Genomic DNA, 16,766 nt, shown 5'->3' on the forward strand with positions numbered 1-16,766 from the left:
ATGAGGAATCTCAAACTAATACAGTCCACAATTAGTCTTCCTAAACAGTTCAAAAGTGTGACAAACACTTGCTCTTGCGCTTCATGGAAGTTTCAAGCTGTATAAACCAGCAGTACTCACCCATCATGTTTGTGTTATAGCGCCCCTGGTACCTGGTCTCCATTTTAGAGATATCTTGATGGAACCTTTCACCATGCTCATCGCTCACATCACCCAAATTGGGTGGAAAGAAGTCAAGATGAGAGTGAAGGAAGTGAATCTTAAGTGATATTTTGCAACCCATTTTTGAATGATACGAGCATGTCGTCAACTAGTTCTTCATAGTTTGGGGCTTTGTGGTTGCCCAAGAAATTCTGTACCAGCTGAACAAATGATTCCCATGCTATTAGTTCATGGGGTCTGAGCGAAGATGGCAAGTCTTTGTCTCTAATAAGCCCAGGGACTTGGGCTCCATCAAAGATCCCAGCTTTAAGCTTTCCATCACTTTGGACTGCCCCAGAAACACTATTCCATCACTTGATGTAGCACTAAAACTTCTACTGACAGATCAAAGCAGTCACTATCAGAAATTGCACATTTCTGGCATTGTTGATCCTCAATTTTGGCAGTTAAACTTTAGTTGATTGAATTTTAATGACCATATTTGGATTCAGCACCGCAAAATCACCCAAATTATTGCTAAATTCTGTTCAGTTTCAAAATTAGAAAATCTTAGCACACTCTACATTTACGTGAGAAGCGCTAGTACAGCAATACATTAGCTAAATATTGACATGCACATAACTCAAGAACCTGACATGCTACAGAAATTCTGATAATAGATTTGGAATTAGCATACCTGAAATGCCTTATATCAGGTATTTTTCTCCAGGTAGCAAAATCATTGTTGACCAGTGTTATCAGAAAGAGTGCTGTTGGGACTCAAAGCTGCTCCGTCCATCACTGAGTCCTCACTCTGAATGTTTAGAGCCAAGGCCAATGTATTTTTTGCCCGCAATAAGACATTTTATGAAACACAGAACTGAGATGGAGGCTGAGCGCCAAACACACACAAAGAGGGGTCTTGTGTTTGGTGTTACAGGCAGCCAAGTTACTTTTTATAGTGAAGTCCTCAGTAAAACTGTCTCTGTGTCTTTCCTCAACAGTGCAAACACAGAGCACCTTTTTTTTTAAAAACTCCTAATACTCTAAGATCAGAGCTATTACACACCCTATTGACATGTCTGACAAAATATAGCTATTAATGGCATTCAAATTTAATTCAGTTCAATTCAATTTTATTTATTTAGCACCAAATCACAACAAACAGTCGCATCAAGGCGCTTTGTATTGTGGGTAAAGACCCTACAATAATACAGAGAAAACCCAACAGTCAAAACGACCCCCTATGAGCAGCACTTGGCGACAGTGGAAAGGAAAAACTCCCTTTTAACAGGAAGAAACCTCCAGCAGAACCAGGCTCAGGGAGGGGGGGTCATCTGCTGTGACCGGTTGGGCTGAGGGGAGAGAAAAGACATGCTGTGGAAGAGAGCCAGAGATTAATAACAATTAATGATTAAATGCAGAGTGGAGTATAAACAAATAAGGTGAATGAAAAGAAACAGTGCATCATGGGAACCCCCCAGCAGCCTAGGCCTATAGCAGCATAACTAAGGGGTGGTTCAGGGTCACCTGATCCAGCCCTAACTATAAGCTTGATCCTAAAGGAAAGTTTTAAGCCTAATCTTAAAAATAGAGAGGGTGTCTGTCTCCTGAATCCAAGCTGGAAGCTGGTTCCACAGAAGAGGGGCCTGAAAGCTGAAGGCTCTGCCTCCCATTCTACTCTTAAGTATCCTAGGAACCACAAGTAAGCCAGCAGTCTGAGAGCAAAGTGCTCTGTTGGGGTGATATGATACTATGAGGTCTTTAAGATAAGATGGGGCCTGATTATTCAAGACCTTGTATGTGAGGAGAAGGATTTTAAATTCTATTCTAGATTTAACAGGGAGCCAATGAAGAGAAGCCAATATGGGAGAAATCTGCTCTCTTTCTAGTCCCTGTCAGGACTCTAGCTGCAGCATTTTGAATCAGCTGAAGGCTTTTCAGGAAGCTTTTAGGACATTCTGATAATAATGAATTACAATAGTCCAGCCTAGAAGTAATAAATGCATGAATTAGCTTTTCAGCATCAGTCTAAGACAGGATGTTTCTAATTTTAGAAATATTGCACAAATGCAAGAAAGCGGTCCTACATATTTGTTTAATATGTGCATTGAAGGACATATCCTGGTCAAAAATGGCTCCAAGATTTCTCACAGTGTTACTAGAGGCCAAAGTAATGCCATCCAGAGTAAATACAGTGGTATGCAAAAGTTTGGGTACCCCTGATAATTTTCATGGTTTTCCTTTATAAATCACTGGTTGTTCAGATCAGCAGTTTCAGTTAAATATATCATACAGCAGATGAACACAGTGATATTTCAGAAGTGAAATGAAGTTTATAGGATTTACAGAAAGTGTGAAATAATTATTTAAACAAATTTAGGCAGGTGCATAAGTTTGGGCACCTCAACAGAAAAATGACATCAATATTTAGTAGATCCTCCTTTTGCAGAAATAACAGCCTCTAAATGCTTCCTATAGCTTCCAAAGAGAGTCTGGATTCTGGTTGAAGGTATTTTGGACCATTCTTCTTTACAAAACATCTCCAGTTCAGTCCGGTTCGATGGTTTCTGAGCATGACAGCCGGCTTTAAATCACACCACAGATTTCCAATAATATTCAGGTCTGGGACTGAGATGGCCGTTCCAGAACGTTGTACTTGTTCCTCTGCATGAACACCTCAGTAGATTCTGAGCAGTGTTTGGGGTCGTTGTCTTGTTGAAGTATCCAGCCCCGGCACAACTTCAACTTTGTCACTGATTCTTGAATATTGTTCTCAAGAATCTGCTGATATTGACTGGAATCCATGTGACCCTCAACTTTAACAAGATTCCCAGTACCTGCACTGACCCCACAGCCCCACAGCATGATGGAACCACCACCACATTTCACTGTGGGTACCAAGTGTTTGTCTTGTAATGCTGTGTTCTTTTTCCACCATGCATACCGCCCCTTGTTATGTCCAAATAACTCAGTTTTAGTTTCATCAGTCCACAGCACCTTATTCCAAAATGAAGCTGGTTTGTCCAAATGTGCTTTAGCATACACGTCTGTGGCATGTGTGCAGAAAAGGCTTCTTCTGCATTACTCTCACATACAGCCTCTCTATCTGCAAAGTACGCTCAATAGTTGAATGATGCACAGTGACGCCATCTGCAGCAAGATGATGTTGTAGGTCTTTGGAGCTGCTCTGACTGTTCTCACCATCCTTCTCCTCTGCCTATCTGAGAGTTTTCTTGTCCTGCCACTTCAGGCCTTAACAAGAACTGTGCTCTTCCACAGTCAGTTCCTCACAGTGGAAACTGACAGCTGAAATCTCTGAGAGAGCTTTTTGGATCCTTCCTCTAAACCATGATGTTGAACAATCTTTGTTTTCAGCTCATCTGAGAGTTGTTTTGAGGCTCCCATGTTGATGCTCTTCAGAGAAGATGCAAAGAGGAGAAACACTTGCAATTGGCCACCTTAACCCTTTCTCATAATTGGATTCACCTGTGTATGTAGGTCAAGGGTCAGTGAGCTTAAAAAACAAATTTTGTTCCAATAATTAGAGTAAAGGTATTCAAATCAATAAAACGACAAGGGTGCCCAAAGTTATGCACATTTCTAGTTTTGTTTAAATAATTATTTCACACTTTTTGTAAATCTTATAACTTAATTTCACTTCTCAAATATCACTGTGCTCATCTGCTATATGATATATATACTGAAATTGCTGATCCGAACAACCAATGATTTATAAAGGAAAATCATAAAAATTATCAGGGGTGCCCAAACCTTTGCATACCACTGTATCTGGTTCGACACCATGTTTCTAAGATTTGTGGGGCCGAGCACAAGAAGAACAGATCAAACAGATCTGAAGTATCTCAGAGTAATGTTTGAATGTAATATCAATATAATGAGTGCAATATTGACTTAAAAAATACTTCAGCCTCACACACAGAGACAAAAACTAGTGTGCGCTACATGTAGCACAGTAACTGTACCTTAGTTATGTCTTGATGCACACTTAATAATCCAGCTAAGGTACATTTAGGTGTGGCCCCAGCTCTGACAAATGCCCAGTGGGGATAACCACCCTTAATCAGGGCCTCCCTCTTTGATATGATGTTCTCCTGCAGCTTTTCTGGGCTTTGCTTTCAGGTTTTATAAGGTCTGGATTGTTATGGGAGATGGGCCAATCAGAGGTCTTTTTGAAATGGATTAGGGGAGTAGTAGAAAGGATAAAATGTGAAAAAGTCCACACCACATTGTGGTGGCACGACCACAATCTTATCTTTAGCTGATATGAAGAACACGCATATCATTATTCATTTGGTGTGAGGAGCTGATGAAGAAGGCCTTAAATCGGTTTCAAATAAAATCATATCAAAACATAATTTCTATTTTTGTGGGTACAACGGTGTTGGAGTGGCTGAGAGCTGATGGGGTTGCACGATTAATAAAGCTCTAAAACAAATCTGTGGATAAGATGATGGGTAATTTTATTCTAGAAAAATTCCAGATTCTTCCTTTGAAGCACTTTAAATGTTCTCATAGCCACTGCTAAAGGCGTGGGTAAATACTGGGGGAGTGCTGATGGCTTACTTGGATTTCCATGCTGACTGTGTCACCAACATTGCGACAATATTAACGAGTGGCCTTCTCAGAAGTCTGGAGTTGAATCCTACATGTTGGCACTTTGTGAAGCACATGTTGTAGCGCAAGCCAGCCCCTTTTCATTGGGTTGATGATGACATTTGTTAGTATGTATTTACTCCACATTTATTTTGAATTGATGGAAATATGCTGTTGTCAAGAGAGTTAACCTCATGATTTGTCTCCAGGATAGGGCATTGAAATTAGATTATTATTATTTTAGGATACAGAGCCTGACTGAAGAAGCTGTTCCCAGGTGGAAACCTGAAGGTGAATCTTTTTAATGTCAAACATTCATTTTCACAGTTCAGTATAACCGAAGTTAGTACTGTAAAAAGATATAAAGTCAAACATATATATCAGTCGTATTTGTATGTGTAGGTGTTTGGGTGTAATTGGCTGTAGCAGCTAAAACAAATACTTTGCCTTTGAGTATTCTTTCATGACATGTTTCAGTGTTGAAAACAATGTTTGGGTGTCATTAAATATGTAAGAAGTTTGTAATGAACCTTGTTGTGCTTTGGTTGTGATTTCTGTTGTGTGGCATCAGTCGAACACTTATACACAAACACGCAGAGTTGTGTCACTTTAGTGGTCATTACAATGACTTGCACTAATTATCTGGAAACTTTCTCTAACCACTATTTATCTACACATCCCCTGTATGGGGATTTTCTATATGACCCAAAAAATTACCTGATTTAATGAACAGGGTCAAATCAAATGTATGTGTAAATGGGTGCAAACCGAATGACTACAAGCAGAGGAGGAGGAAGGCAATCGTGACAGATGCAGCAGGAGTGACAGTAACATCTATCTATCATTTTGATCATGTTAAGTTAGACCCATCAGGCATAACATTATGACCGTCTGCTTGATATTGTGTTGGTCCCCTTTTGCTGCTAAAACAGGCCTGACCCATCGAGGCATGCACTAAATTAAGAAGGTGTGCTGTGGTATCTGCACCAAGATGTTAGCAACAGAGCCTTTAAATCCTGTAAGCTGTGAGGTGGGGCCTCCATGGATTGGACTTGTTTCTTTGAATCAACACCTCAGACTTGTTGCGCTCCTCAAACCCTTCCTGAACCAGTTTTGCTTTGTGGCAGGACGCACTATCCTGCTGAAAGAGGCCATGGCCATCAGGGAATACCGTTTCCATGAATGGGTGTACATGGTCTGCAACAATGGTTAGCAGGTGGTACGTGTCAAAGTAACATCCACATGGATGGCAGGACCCATGGTTTCCCAGCAGAACACTGTCCAAAGCATAACACTGCCTCTAGCTTCCCTTAGTGCATCCTGTTGCAAGGGTAAGTGGCACACATGCATCCAGTCATCCATGCGATGTAAAAGAAAACGTGATTCATCAGACCAGGCCACCTTCCTCCATCACTCTGTGGTCCAGTTATGATGCTCATGTGCCCACTGTTAATGCTTTCGGTGTTGGATAGGGGTCAGCATGGGTACCCTGACTGGTCTGCAGCTGTGCAGCCCCATACACAACAAACTGTGATAGAAACACCTCTATCAGAACCAGCATGAACCTTTCAGCAGTTTGAGCTACGAGAACGAATCTGCTGGATCGAACCACAAGAGTCAGCCTTCACTCCCCACGGGCATCAGTGACCCTCTGCCGCCCAAGACTCTGTCACTTTGTAGTCCATCTTCTGCTGACTATTCAACACAGCGGACATCCAGCATCCCGTTACTAAGTCACCGCTCTGCTTTTCCTGATGCTTCGTGTTGGTGACGTCACGACCCCGCGACGTCAGCGCAACCATTTAATCCTTACTAAAAAAAAAAAAAAAAAAAAAAAAAAAAAATCTAAAATAAATGTCATCCTGACTCCGGGACGCAAGGTGGCGGTGTAGAAACAAAGTGGCTATCAGCCGTCGTCGAACAAGAAGCAGTTTGTTGGCAGAGACGCGCTCCTAGTTTGCCGTAGTTGTGTTTACCTGCGCCACATTTAAACGCTCTGTATTTGTGGTGCGATGGTGTGAACACACCTCACTCTTCTCTTATTATCGCTACACGAGGCCTGAAAGTGCGTTTCATAAAGATAGCAGCCGCTGTGCAGAGCAACAACAATGTCCAACCGCCTGGCTTTCCAGACCCAGCTGGCCTCCATCATGGAGGTCCTGGCAAACGCAGCAGTGGCGGAGATCTGTAAGCTGGTGGACGACGACTACGCGGTGGTGAGGCTGCAGATGTCTCAGTGCCAGAGAGAGAACAAGGCCCTAAAGAGGAAGCTACACCTGCTGGAGCTGAAGATGGCCCGCGGAAATGCCGAGAGGAGGCTCCGGGAGAGCGCCATGAACAGCAGCCGACCACGGGTGCAGATCAGCGATCGACTCCGGGAGTCCTCCACCTCCTCCGGTACGATTAGCACCAATAACACCAGAGTAACAAGAGTATGTATAACTAAGGCCGTATCGGCCTTTCTTTAGTCAGTGGGAGTCAGTTATTTCCTGAACTCGTACAAACTCACAGACCTGTGCAGGGTCAGAGTCAGCATCAGCGTAGCATGAGAGTCCGGCGGGTATCTGCTGGCTGCTGATTCCCAGCAGGCTGCGCTGAGCTGCCCGGCTGAGAAGGCCTCTTTCGTTAATTGTGTGTCTGTGCAAACTGTCAGAAGTCTCAGTGATCACTTTTACTTTTGAGAATGAACAGAACGTCTCTCTGCCGGTCAGTTATTTGTTTACATGGTGCATTTATAGAGCATACAGCGCCAATCAAAATGATGTTAGAAAATAAAATAAATAAATATAGCCCCTCAGATTCAAGGAGTAGTTGCTGTCAACTTTAATACTTTTCATTGTCCCGTGCAAGGCTGCAGCTATCCAATATTTTAATAATCAAGTAGTCTATTGATTAATCGCGTAATTGGATTTTTGTACTAAATGATATACAAAGAGAAAAAACACAGGTCTTTTAAAACGAAGTGCTCAGTTTTTAATAGTTTAACTGCAAACATCTGTCAGAAAAACTAAACCTTTCATTGTATTTGTCTCATTAAAATCATATTAAAAATAAACGTTCTCTTAAATGTACAAATTCATAATCTTAAGTACAACAATGTCAAAATAAGGTGTACGTACAACCTGTGTACACCTTACGCCTGAGGCATAAAATAAAACTTTAAGAGGAAGCAAAAAGAGTTCTGACAGTGTTGAATCGCCTGATGAGGTTGATTTGTGGTGTGTGTTATTAATGTTAATAATAATTCAGTGTCCAGCCTAACAGCCCCAGGTCTGTGGTTCAGAATTTGACTGTGTTTTACTGTCCTGTGTGGAGGAACAAAAAGCTTTTATTTTAATATTTTTTAAATATTAATACAATTGAATTTCTATAACATTTATTTATGTTTTATGACTCTGCATAATAATGTAACTAAAGTCTTATAAATATGGTTTCTTACACTCCGCGTCCCCTGTAGACTCGCCCCTGCATGCTGCAGGTATCAATGTGATAGAAAGCAGGACGGCTGCAGTCAGCCTTCAGCAGCTGCCTGTTTTAAACATCGTGTCAGACTAAGTTAACAGTTGATCTGCATATTTTATTGTAACTTAGTGCTTTACTGTAAATTTTCTCTGTGTGAAACAAACAGCTCACTGTCTAAGTAACGCCTCCATCTCTTTGCGCTTCGCTGTGTGTGTGTGTGTGTGTGTGTGTGTGTGTGTGTGTGTGTGTGTGTGTGTAGACAGATCTGTGTTAATCTATGACGACACCATCGTCACCGCTGCTGTTGTGTTATCAGTGTTGTTGAGAAAACTGGGGCTGCACAGGCTTAATGTTGTAATACTTGTTATTCACACTTGTGCTCCTAAATACGTTTCTGTTGTCGGTTTAGTTTTAGTCACAAGTGTGGGTGAAACGTGGCGTTTGCATTATGACACCGGAGCGCTGCAGAGTTGGAACAAAGCATGGAAGCAAACAAATTAGCATCAAGGATTTTTTTTTTTTATTAATTTACATTAAATTATTGTAGCAAAACTTTTGTGTGTCCGTAACTGAACACTGTGTACGTGTTCAGATCCGTGTCTGTAATCAGACTTGTAAATGTGCAAAGAAATGTGCACTGAAAACACACAAGTCATCACTTACAGGTCGCCCAGCTTTACAACTACCTCTTTTTACACACGTGACTTTCGCACACTTCTGCCGCCGCAGAATTTGTGACAGATTTGTCCGTAATCGAGGGCTCTTTCACCCTCCGTCAGGCTCACAGGCGGGTTGCGTTCACGTCTGCTGGGACTTATTACAGCGTCACATTAGAATGCTGGACACGGACACACAAATCACACACGTGGATTCATTTACACATACACAAAAGTTTTGCTACAATAATAGCCCCATAGTTATTCGAGTTACTCGATGAATCCGTGCAGCCCCGGTCCGGGTAATTATAAATGTCACATTCTTGAGTTTTGGACGGTTCATTGAACAACAACATTCAAACATGTCGTCTTGATTTGTGAAAACTTACAAGAGTTTTTCACAGTTTACTGTTATTTTATACAAACAATTCATCAGTTCAGAATTAATACACTAATTAATCAGTATTTAAATAATGGTTAGTTGTGTGATCCAATAAACAGTGTCCCCCTGAAGTGGTTGTGTGTTGTAATCTGTTTAACAGATTGTCGTCACTTCAGGGAAGTGTCAAAAATATGTCAAACAACCTGTATTGTGTGCTAGCCTTGTGTTTGAACCAGGGTTATAATAGTTATGGATTTTACATTATAGTTTAGTTTTAGTTAGTTTTTACTTTTTTCCTCTAATTCAGTTAGTTTTAATAGTTTTCAGAGTAGTTTTTCTCGTTTTTATTAGTTTTTATTTTTGGTTTCATGCTTAGTTTCAGTTAGTTTCAGTATTAGTTTTAGTATTTTCATACCTAATCAGGTGCAAGATTCAAGGTGCAAAAGTGAGTATTGTGTAATGAAAACTTGACAAAAGATACCGTTTAAAGAAATATATTCAACAACCAACTGTTCACAAGACATGCTAAATGTGTGTAATATTAAGGACACACATGAACATCAACAGGGAGAAACAAAGAAAAACATGAACTCCCAAACTCAATAACTTCTACAATAAACTCCACAATAAAGTTCAGCATCAGTGCAGCAGATTAATAACACCTACATGTGGTGTTTGACAAAAACAGACTCTTTGAAGGAGTCAAAGCTCAAATCCAGCTGCATCCTGATGTTCTCACCACCTGATGCTGCTTCTGTTTTGGAGCTAGCTTGGTTAGATGCTCGCTAATTAGACTTGCAGGGTCTTTGCGGCCTCTGTACACAACCTACGGAAGCTGCCAACCTCATGTCCGCATTTATGCTTGTGTAGCTGGATTGTGTGTGTTATTACCTTGTGGTCGTGTGCAGGTGTTTTATATGCGGCGCAGGCTGGGACTTCTTTTTTGGTCCTCGCTCTTTGTGCTCAGTTTTTTGGCTGCAAACATATTTGTCCCTGTTTTTTTTCACTTTCTTCATTCCTTCACGTCCATCCTGATAGTTTCAACAGTCTCCTACCAGGAATTTGCTGACAGTTGTGAGTCCTTATATTGATGCTTTGATTATTATTCCTGATTGTTATTCTCTGACTGATAAAGTAGCCGGAAACGCACAAGGACTAAACAGTTTAGTCACAACGTTCTGGGCTGTGTGGACCCGACAAGTAGTCCCGTTTCTCCAGAGGCGCAGGCCAGGTTACCTCATAGGATCAGAGCGGTTTCTGTAGCCCTGGTGCTTCTCAGCTGGACTGTGATGTTGCTGGTTTTTCCTGACTGAGAAATGTTCCACACATTTTTCATCATCCACAACAAGACTTTCGATTCCATCTGTGGTCTTGTACTCAAAGAGCCTCCATACGGGACTCTGCCGCTTTCGGCAGACCGCAGCCATGTGCACATGTGCGTGCACGGTGAGCGCACGCACATGTGCACACACTCACACAGTTGTCCTGTGGTGCTCCCAGCTTAAACTTGGAGAGCGGAAAAAATGATTTCATATCAATCCACAAGGTTTAAAACAAAAAACAAAACAAAAAAAAAAAACAAGTAAATGAAAGTAATTTTATCGATAATTTCAGTTAGTTTTAGTTAGTTTTGTAAACTCACAATTCAGTTTTAATTAGTTATCGTTTTTTCCTTTTAATTATAGTTTTTATTTATTTTAGTTAACGACAAAGTTTTTTCAATTTCAGTTTTCGTTATTTTGTTCGTTTTTGTTAACTATAATAACCCTGGTTTGTACTAGGGGTGGGACTCGATTAAAAACATTAATCGAATTAATTAGAAGCTTTGTGATTAATTAATTGAAATTAATCACATTTTAATCAAATTTAAATATTTAACATGATAAATATTTGGTTTGGTTGATGAATGAATCAATATACATAAGCTTAAACTTCATAATGTTGTTTATTTTCCCACCAGTCTACTACACAGACCAACAAAGGGTGGAAGTGCTCCTGTGATAAGCAAACTCCTGAAATTAAAGTTAAGCATCATAACTGGATAGTTTTATTCAACATTAATGTCTCACTTGTTATAGTTGGAAATTAATCATTAGCTCAGCTGTATTCCTTGATGTTGAAATGTGTTGTGCTTGTTTTAACACTTATTTTTAATAAAAGAATTAAAATTAAACCACAAAAAGGAGAAAAAGTTCGTTCTCCGTTTAACCAGCTGCTTTTACACAGCTGTGCTTCACACTCACAGTTGCTAGGCGACAAGAGCTACGCAGAGGTGAGGGCAGGTGACGCTGATATGAAGGCTAGCCGCTCACTTCCGGCCTTTGCGGTCTTCATGGGCTGCGAACTGCAGGGCGTGCGAAGGGGTCGGGGCCGGATCCTTCGAAGTATGCGGCCCCTGAATTTGGACATTGTGCGTTGATATAATCTGTATGCCTGGAACTCGTGCACTGAGAAACGTTCCACGGTGCAAAGTGCGATTAAAATGCGTTAAAAATTTTAATTTGTTATTTTCCCCGTAATTAATTAATCGAAATTAACGGGTTAAAGTTCCACCCCTAGTTTGTACTGTTGTTGGTCCTTGATCTTATACCCTACCTCTGTGTGGTCCCAGAGGTACAGAAGTCTTATTTTTTGCGCAGTATATTTATTTTAATCACTTAATTTTCTTGAATTATTTCATATTAGCTCAATGTGACAGTCTTTGAGATGTAAATTAAAGTGGTACGAGTCTCTGGAACTTGAAAAAAAGGCAACTGGACATCTTTGAATTTCCTGAAGCCATTTCACTTCTCATCCGAAACGCTGGAGAGACCCAAGTATTTATGCCCCAGTGGGGGTTGTGACCCACTATTGTTCATGTGCATAATCACATGCGTCAAGGTATGAAAGAAGGTGTGGTCATTACAATCAGTGGTTTTGGGTGAAATCAATGTGGAACTTCGCCCTATTCTATCATGTGACCTATTGAGGTCACCTGAAGAAAGGTGTGAATGGGGGTTGAGGTGCCTGCAGAGGGAGCTCAGGACAGCATTGTAGAGGGGGGAAGTTGGTGACCTAATCCACCTCCTCTGTTCAGTGATGGCCGTTTGTGAAGAGGCTGTTTGGTTTCTCCAATGTAGAGGTCCGAGCATGCTTCATTGCACTTCCCAGCATACACTATCTTGCTTATCTTGTGTTTGGGAGTTTTGTCCTTGCGATGGACCAGTTTTTGACTTGGTGTAACTTGGTTTGAAGTATACTGGAATGTCATGCATGGAGAAAATTCTCCTGAGTTTCTCTGACAAGCCTGCCACATAAGGGATGACAGACTTCTTCCACTTAACATTCTTATGTTCCATTTCCTCCATGTAAAGGTTGGCTGCAATGGGTGACACTGGGTGCATCCATGCTTTTGTCTGTAGAAGCTGTCGTTGTATTTGAAATATGTTGTGGTAAGGCAGAGGTCTAATGCTGCATTTCCACTAGTACGTACTCAACGTGGCTCGACTCAGCACGGTTTGTAGGTCCTGGTACCAGGTACTTTTTTTTAGTACCCACTCAGCCGGGGTTCCAAGTGATCCGAGGCCAGTGTTCTAGTTAGCGGTTGATCGCCAGCTGAGACGCCCTTGCGCCAGGTTGAGGATTTCACTGCTTCACTTTCGGAGCAAACAGGAGAGCACCCCTCGGACTCCGCCCCGGCTAGATCACTGCTTTTATCACTGCTTGTGTCTGTATCATTTCACCGCAATTTGCAATCTACCACAGAGCACGGGCAGTTTCATTTATAATGTGCATGTTTGATCTCCCTACGGTCTTGTGCGCGCTTGATTTAAAGGGCTACAAAAATCGGAATGACAACTGGCATGAACATGAGAAGTAAGAGGAAGAATGAAGATCAAATGAAAATTTCAGGCTTTACCATGAGTGGATCATTGCTGACAAGTTTTTCCACGCCTCCACTGTTCTGTGCTGTGAGTGTGCATGTGTTGTGCGCATTGTGCAGAGAATGTCAGCTGTTATTTTTTCTTTCCTTCAGCTGTAGCCACCAGAACCATCACTATAACCATAGTTTGCTAGCGGGGACTGCCATTAGCACTAGCGATCGTTTGGTGCCGGAAGTCTGCTTTGTAATGAGTTGTCTTCCTGTAGTTGTTTTCTGATGGTCTCCACTACAGCTGAGGCAGTGGAAGAAATGAGGACACACTCCTTAAAAAAAAAACTTCACATTGCGAAATACAACTAGTGACTATATATAAATTTTGCTGCATTTCACAGTTTTCTAGATGTTTTATTTTGCATTATTTTGAAATACAACTATATTCTTTTCTATTCTGTATATCACTCATTGTTTTTGTTAGTGTGTACTCATATATGGGACTTTACAGGACAGCTTGAATTTTTCTTATTTTAACTAGCCAATGTTCAGACATTTTTTTTGATGAATCAACACAAATTACTGATCCTTTTTTTTTTTTTTAGATTTCATTTTGTATTAATAGCTGTTATTTATTTGGAACTGACCAAAGAATTTAGTTTTCCATTTTGCTTCTGGATTTAAAATCAACCAATCAAGATCTAATTGAAGTCCAGACTTTCAGCTTTAATTTAGGTGGTTTAACAAAAGTATTGCATTAACTGTTTAGGAATTACAGACATTTTCATAGATAGTACCCCATTTTCAGAGGCTCAAAGCTGCTTGGACAACTGGCAAGCAGTTGCATGAACATCTTTCCTTGGTTAAGAAAAACCCCATTACAACATCTAGCATCAACATATGTGCATCAGTGTCAAAGTCTACAATTATGCCTACAGCCTATATAAATGTGCTACATAAGTGCTACGTTTCCACTGCTCAGGTGCCAGTGCTTGTTCCAGTGCTTGTGTCGGCTTCAATGAACCGGCGAAATGCCCGCGTTTCTGTGAACTGATCCTTTATGTATGAGTGTGGGCGGGGCCTCGTCTGGACACGGAAGCCAAAGGGCACAAACGTGGGAGAACACGCTCCCCTTTCTTGTGCTGCAAACATATTTTACGGTCCAAACCAAACTGCTGCAGCATCTGTGTGCAGCACAAAGGTAAACACAGACAGCGATTAGAGCAAGACGACAAGTACGCACTTTGTGTCCTTTTATGTGCTGATGAACTGATACAAAGCTGCAAGTTCAGCCATAGGGCCCAACCTAATTCACAGCCATGAAAATTGCATCGCTTTTCTCATGTAATACACACCATGCAGTGAAATAACAGTTTCTACTGTTATTTCACTGCATGGTGTGGCGGAAGGGCGTGACTCTGCCATCTCAAAGTAAAGTTTTCTAACTTTGAGATGGCAGAGTCACGCCCTTCTGCTGCTTTTGTCATGCATTCTTGGTTCGAGACCAGCTAGCTTGTGGGGCCTGAGTTGAACCCGTTTTTCAGCGGAGCACTGAGTGCGTTCACGGTGGAAAAAATGCTGAAATACCGGCACTGGGTCGATGGAAAAAGGGCCAAGGTGCAGACCACTGGTTACACTCAAGAATATGAAGGACAAATGAGACTGTGCCAGAAAACATCTAAAAAAGATGCTCCTATTTATGGATTCAACTATGCAATGTTTTCATACCCAAGGCTCCTCCTCAGACTTCTCATAAGTCTTATAAGGTTTGAAAGCATCACACAGTTCAAATCCTTAGATTGTAAGTGGTTTGTTGTACATATCTATCTTTTCGTATATTTTTCTTAATTCTACACATCCTTTCTGTAAGGTTTGCTATACTTCACATATCTTTGATTGCTATAAGAAGTAATTAATTTTTAATAAAAGCTAGAAAATTAAGTTTGAGCATTGTAACCTGCATGATTCTTAGAGACTACGCTAATAGTAATTCTCATAGTAACTCATTGTGACAAGAATGACCACTATCATTTTTTGTTAAACTGTATTATCATTACCGTTAGAACAATTTGCACAGAACCACGGAGTCTCAGAGTCTTGGATCCCTCCACTCTGTATCAGAGTGGAGCAAAACTTCACTTAATTTATTTTTTAGTCCAGAAAATAATTGATTGTAGAAATGTGCAACAGAAATACAGAGCGAGAGAAAAAAAACCCACAATAGGTGAAAGATGCTAAGATCTCCATTGGGAGTAACCAGCATGGACAGGATTAAAAATGAGTCCATCAGAGGGACAGCTCAGGTTGAGCTTCTTGGAGACAAAGTCAGAGGGGCGAGGCTGAGATGGTTTGGACATGTGCAGAGGATAGATAGTGGATATACTGGACAAAGAATGAAGATGGAGTTGCCAGGCAGGAGGAAATCCTGAAAATAAAACATCAAAGATAAAAAAAAAAAAAAAAAAATACAGCATGAAAAGCACAAACTGTAGTGTTGCTGTAGTGGATACTTTTCATTGTTCTTAACACTTGATTTCACTGTAGCTCTTTTATGTTATAACTTTGCTCTTCTCCACGGCAGACCAGCAACAGGTCATGTGAGAGAGTTCCCACAGATTGGTTTGAGCACTGCCTCCATCTGGTAATAAATGCTCTCTGCAGGTAGATGGGCTGTCCGTAGCTCTCTATGGTCTGCCAGCACACTGCCAATGGAGAACCACATTGAGCCCATTATTCTAATGCTAGCCCCTTCACACTCAGCTACAAACCACCCCAGTGCGAGCAGGAAGTCATCACCTTATGAAGCCAGTAAAACAAGATCATCTGCAAAAAGTAGAAACAAGAGTCTTATGCTACTGAATCCAAGCCCAATAGCTAAGCCCGATCTGCCCAATAATCCTTTAATCCCAAAGCACCTTCCACAGGACATTGCGAGAGATATGGTTTCAATCTTTCTCCACATCCACAAACATCTGGACTGGTTGAGTCCCTAGAATATCTTAGAAAGGATAAAGCGCTGGTCCAGTGTTCCATGACTAGAACGAAAAACTGCATTAGTCCTCCTGAATCCGAGGTTCAATTAACGGGTGTGTTCTCCTCTCCAGTATCCTGGCATTATCCAGGGAGGCTGAGGGATGGGAAACTCCCAAATTTATTTTTTATGACAGCCAGTTGTCTATTTACACTGATATAGAGCAGTCTTGGCACTGATTTGCAGTAGTTTAGAGTAATATGTAAAATTTAAGTGAACAAACCTTAGAAGCCACATTTAAAGACCTCTGTTCCACTATTGTGTAGGTGGTGTATTTGACCGACGGGGGGATGTGGTTCTGTGGTCTGGCAGAGCTGCAGGAGGGGATGCAGCCAGTGAACTGGTCCTTTCTGAAAGCATCCAGAGTAAGGTAGGCACACCATGAGGAATTAGCATATCTGTACTTTAACCATATTAGTGTGAAACTGGTATTTGCTGATCAAGGGATGATTCTGTTGTGCAGTCCCCAGATGTGGAATTGGTGGAGCCAGAGGCGTTGCTGGTGAAAGAGGAGAAGGTTCAGGCAAACATGTCTCGAGATGAAGAAACAGAGGAAAATGTGTCACTCATAGGAGATGATGGTGAGTCCAGACAAAACTACTAAGGCTGCTATTTAAGGATGAG

The 16,766-nt window shown here is 41.2% G+C and overlaps 1 protein-coding gene across 1 annotated transcript in view; it reads left to right on the forward strand.

Annotated features, from left to right (window-relative positions):
• Positions 1 to 6,671: 6,671 nt before the first annotated feature.
• LOC115776793 (Krueppel-like factor luna) overlaps positions 6,672 to 16,766 on the forward strand; it is a 39,485-nt gene continuing 29,390 nt past the window's right edge. Inside the window, exons 1-3 of the mRNA XM_030724568.1 lie at positions 6,672 to 7,155; positions 16,409 to 16,512; positions 16,606 to 16,723. Of these exons, the coding sequence (XP_030580428.1) occupies positions 6,867 to 7,155; positions 16,409 to 16,512; positions 16,606 to 16,723 (511 nt within the window). The 5' untranslated portion in view covers positions 6,672 to 6,866. The remainder of the gene's footprint in view (positions 7,156 to 16,408; positions 16,513 to 16,605; positions 16,724 to 16,766) is intronic.

The sequence above is a fragment of the Archocentrus centrarchus genome, unplaced genomic scaffold (assembly GCF_007364275.1).
Source record: "Archocentrus centrarchus isolate MPI-CPG fArcCen1 unplaced genomic scaffold, fArcCen1 scaffold_37_ctg1, whole genome shotgun sequence".
NCBI lineage: Eukaryota > Metazoa > Chordata > Actinopteri > Cichliformes > Cichlidae > Archocentrus > Archocentrus centrarchus.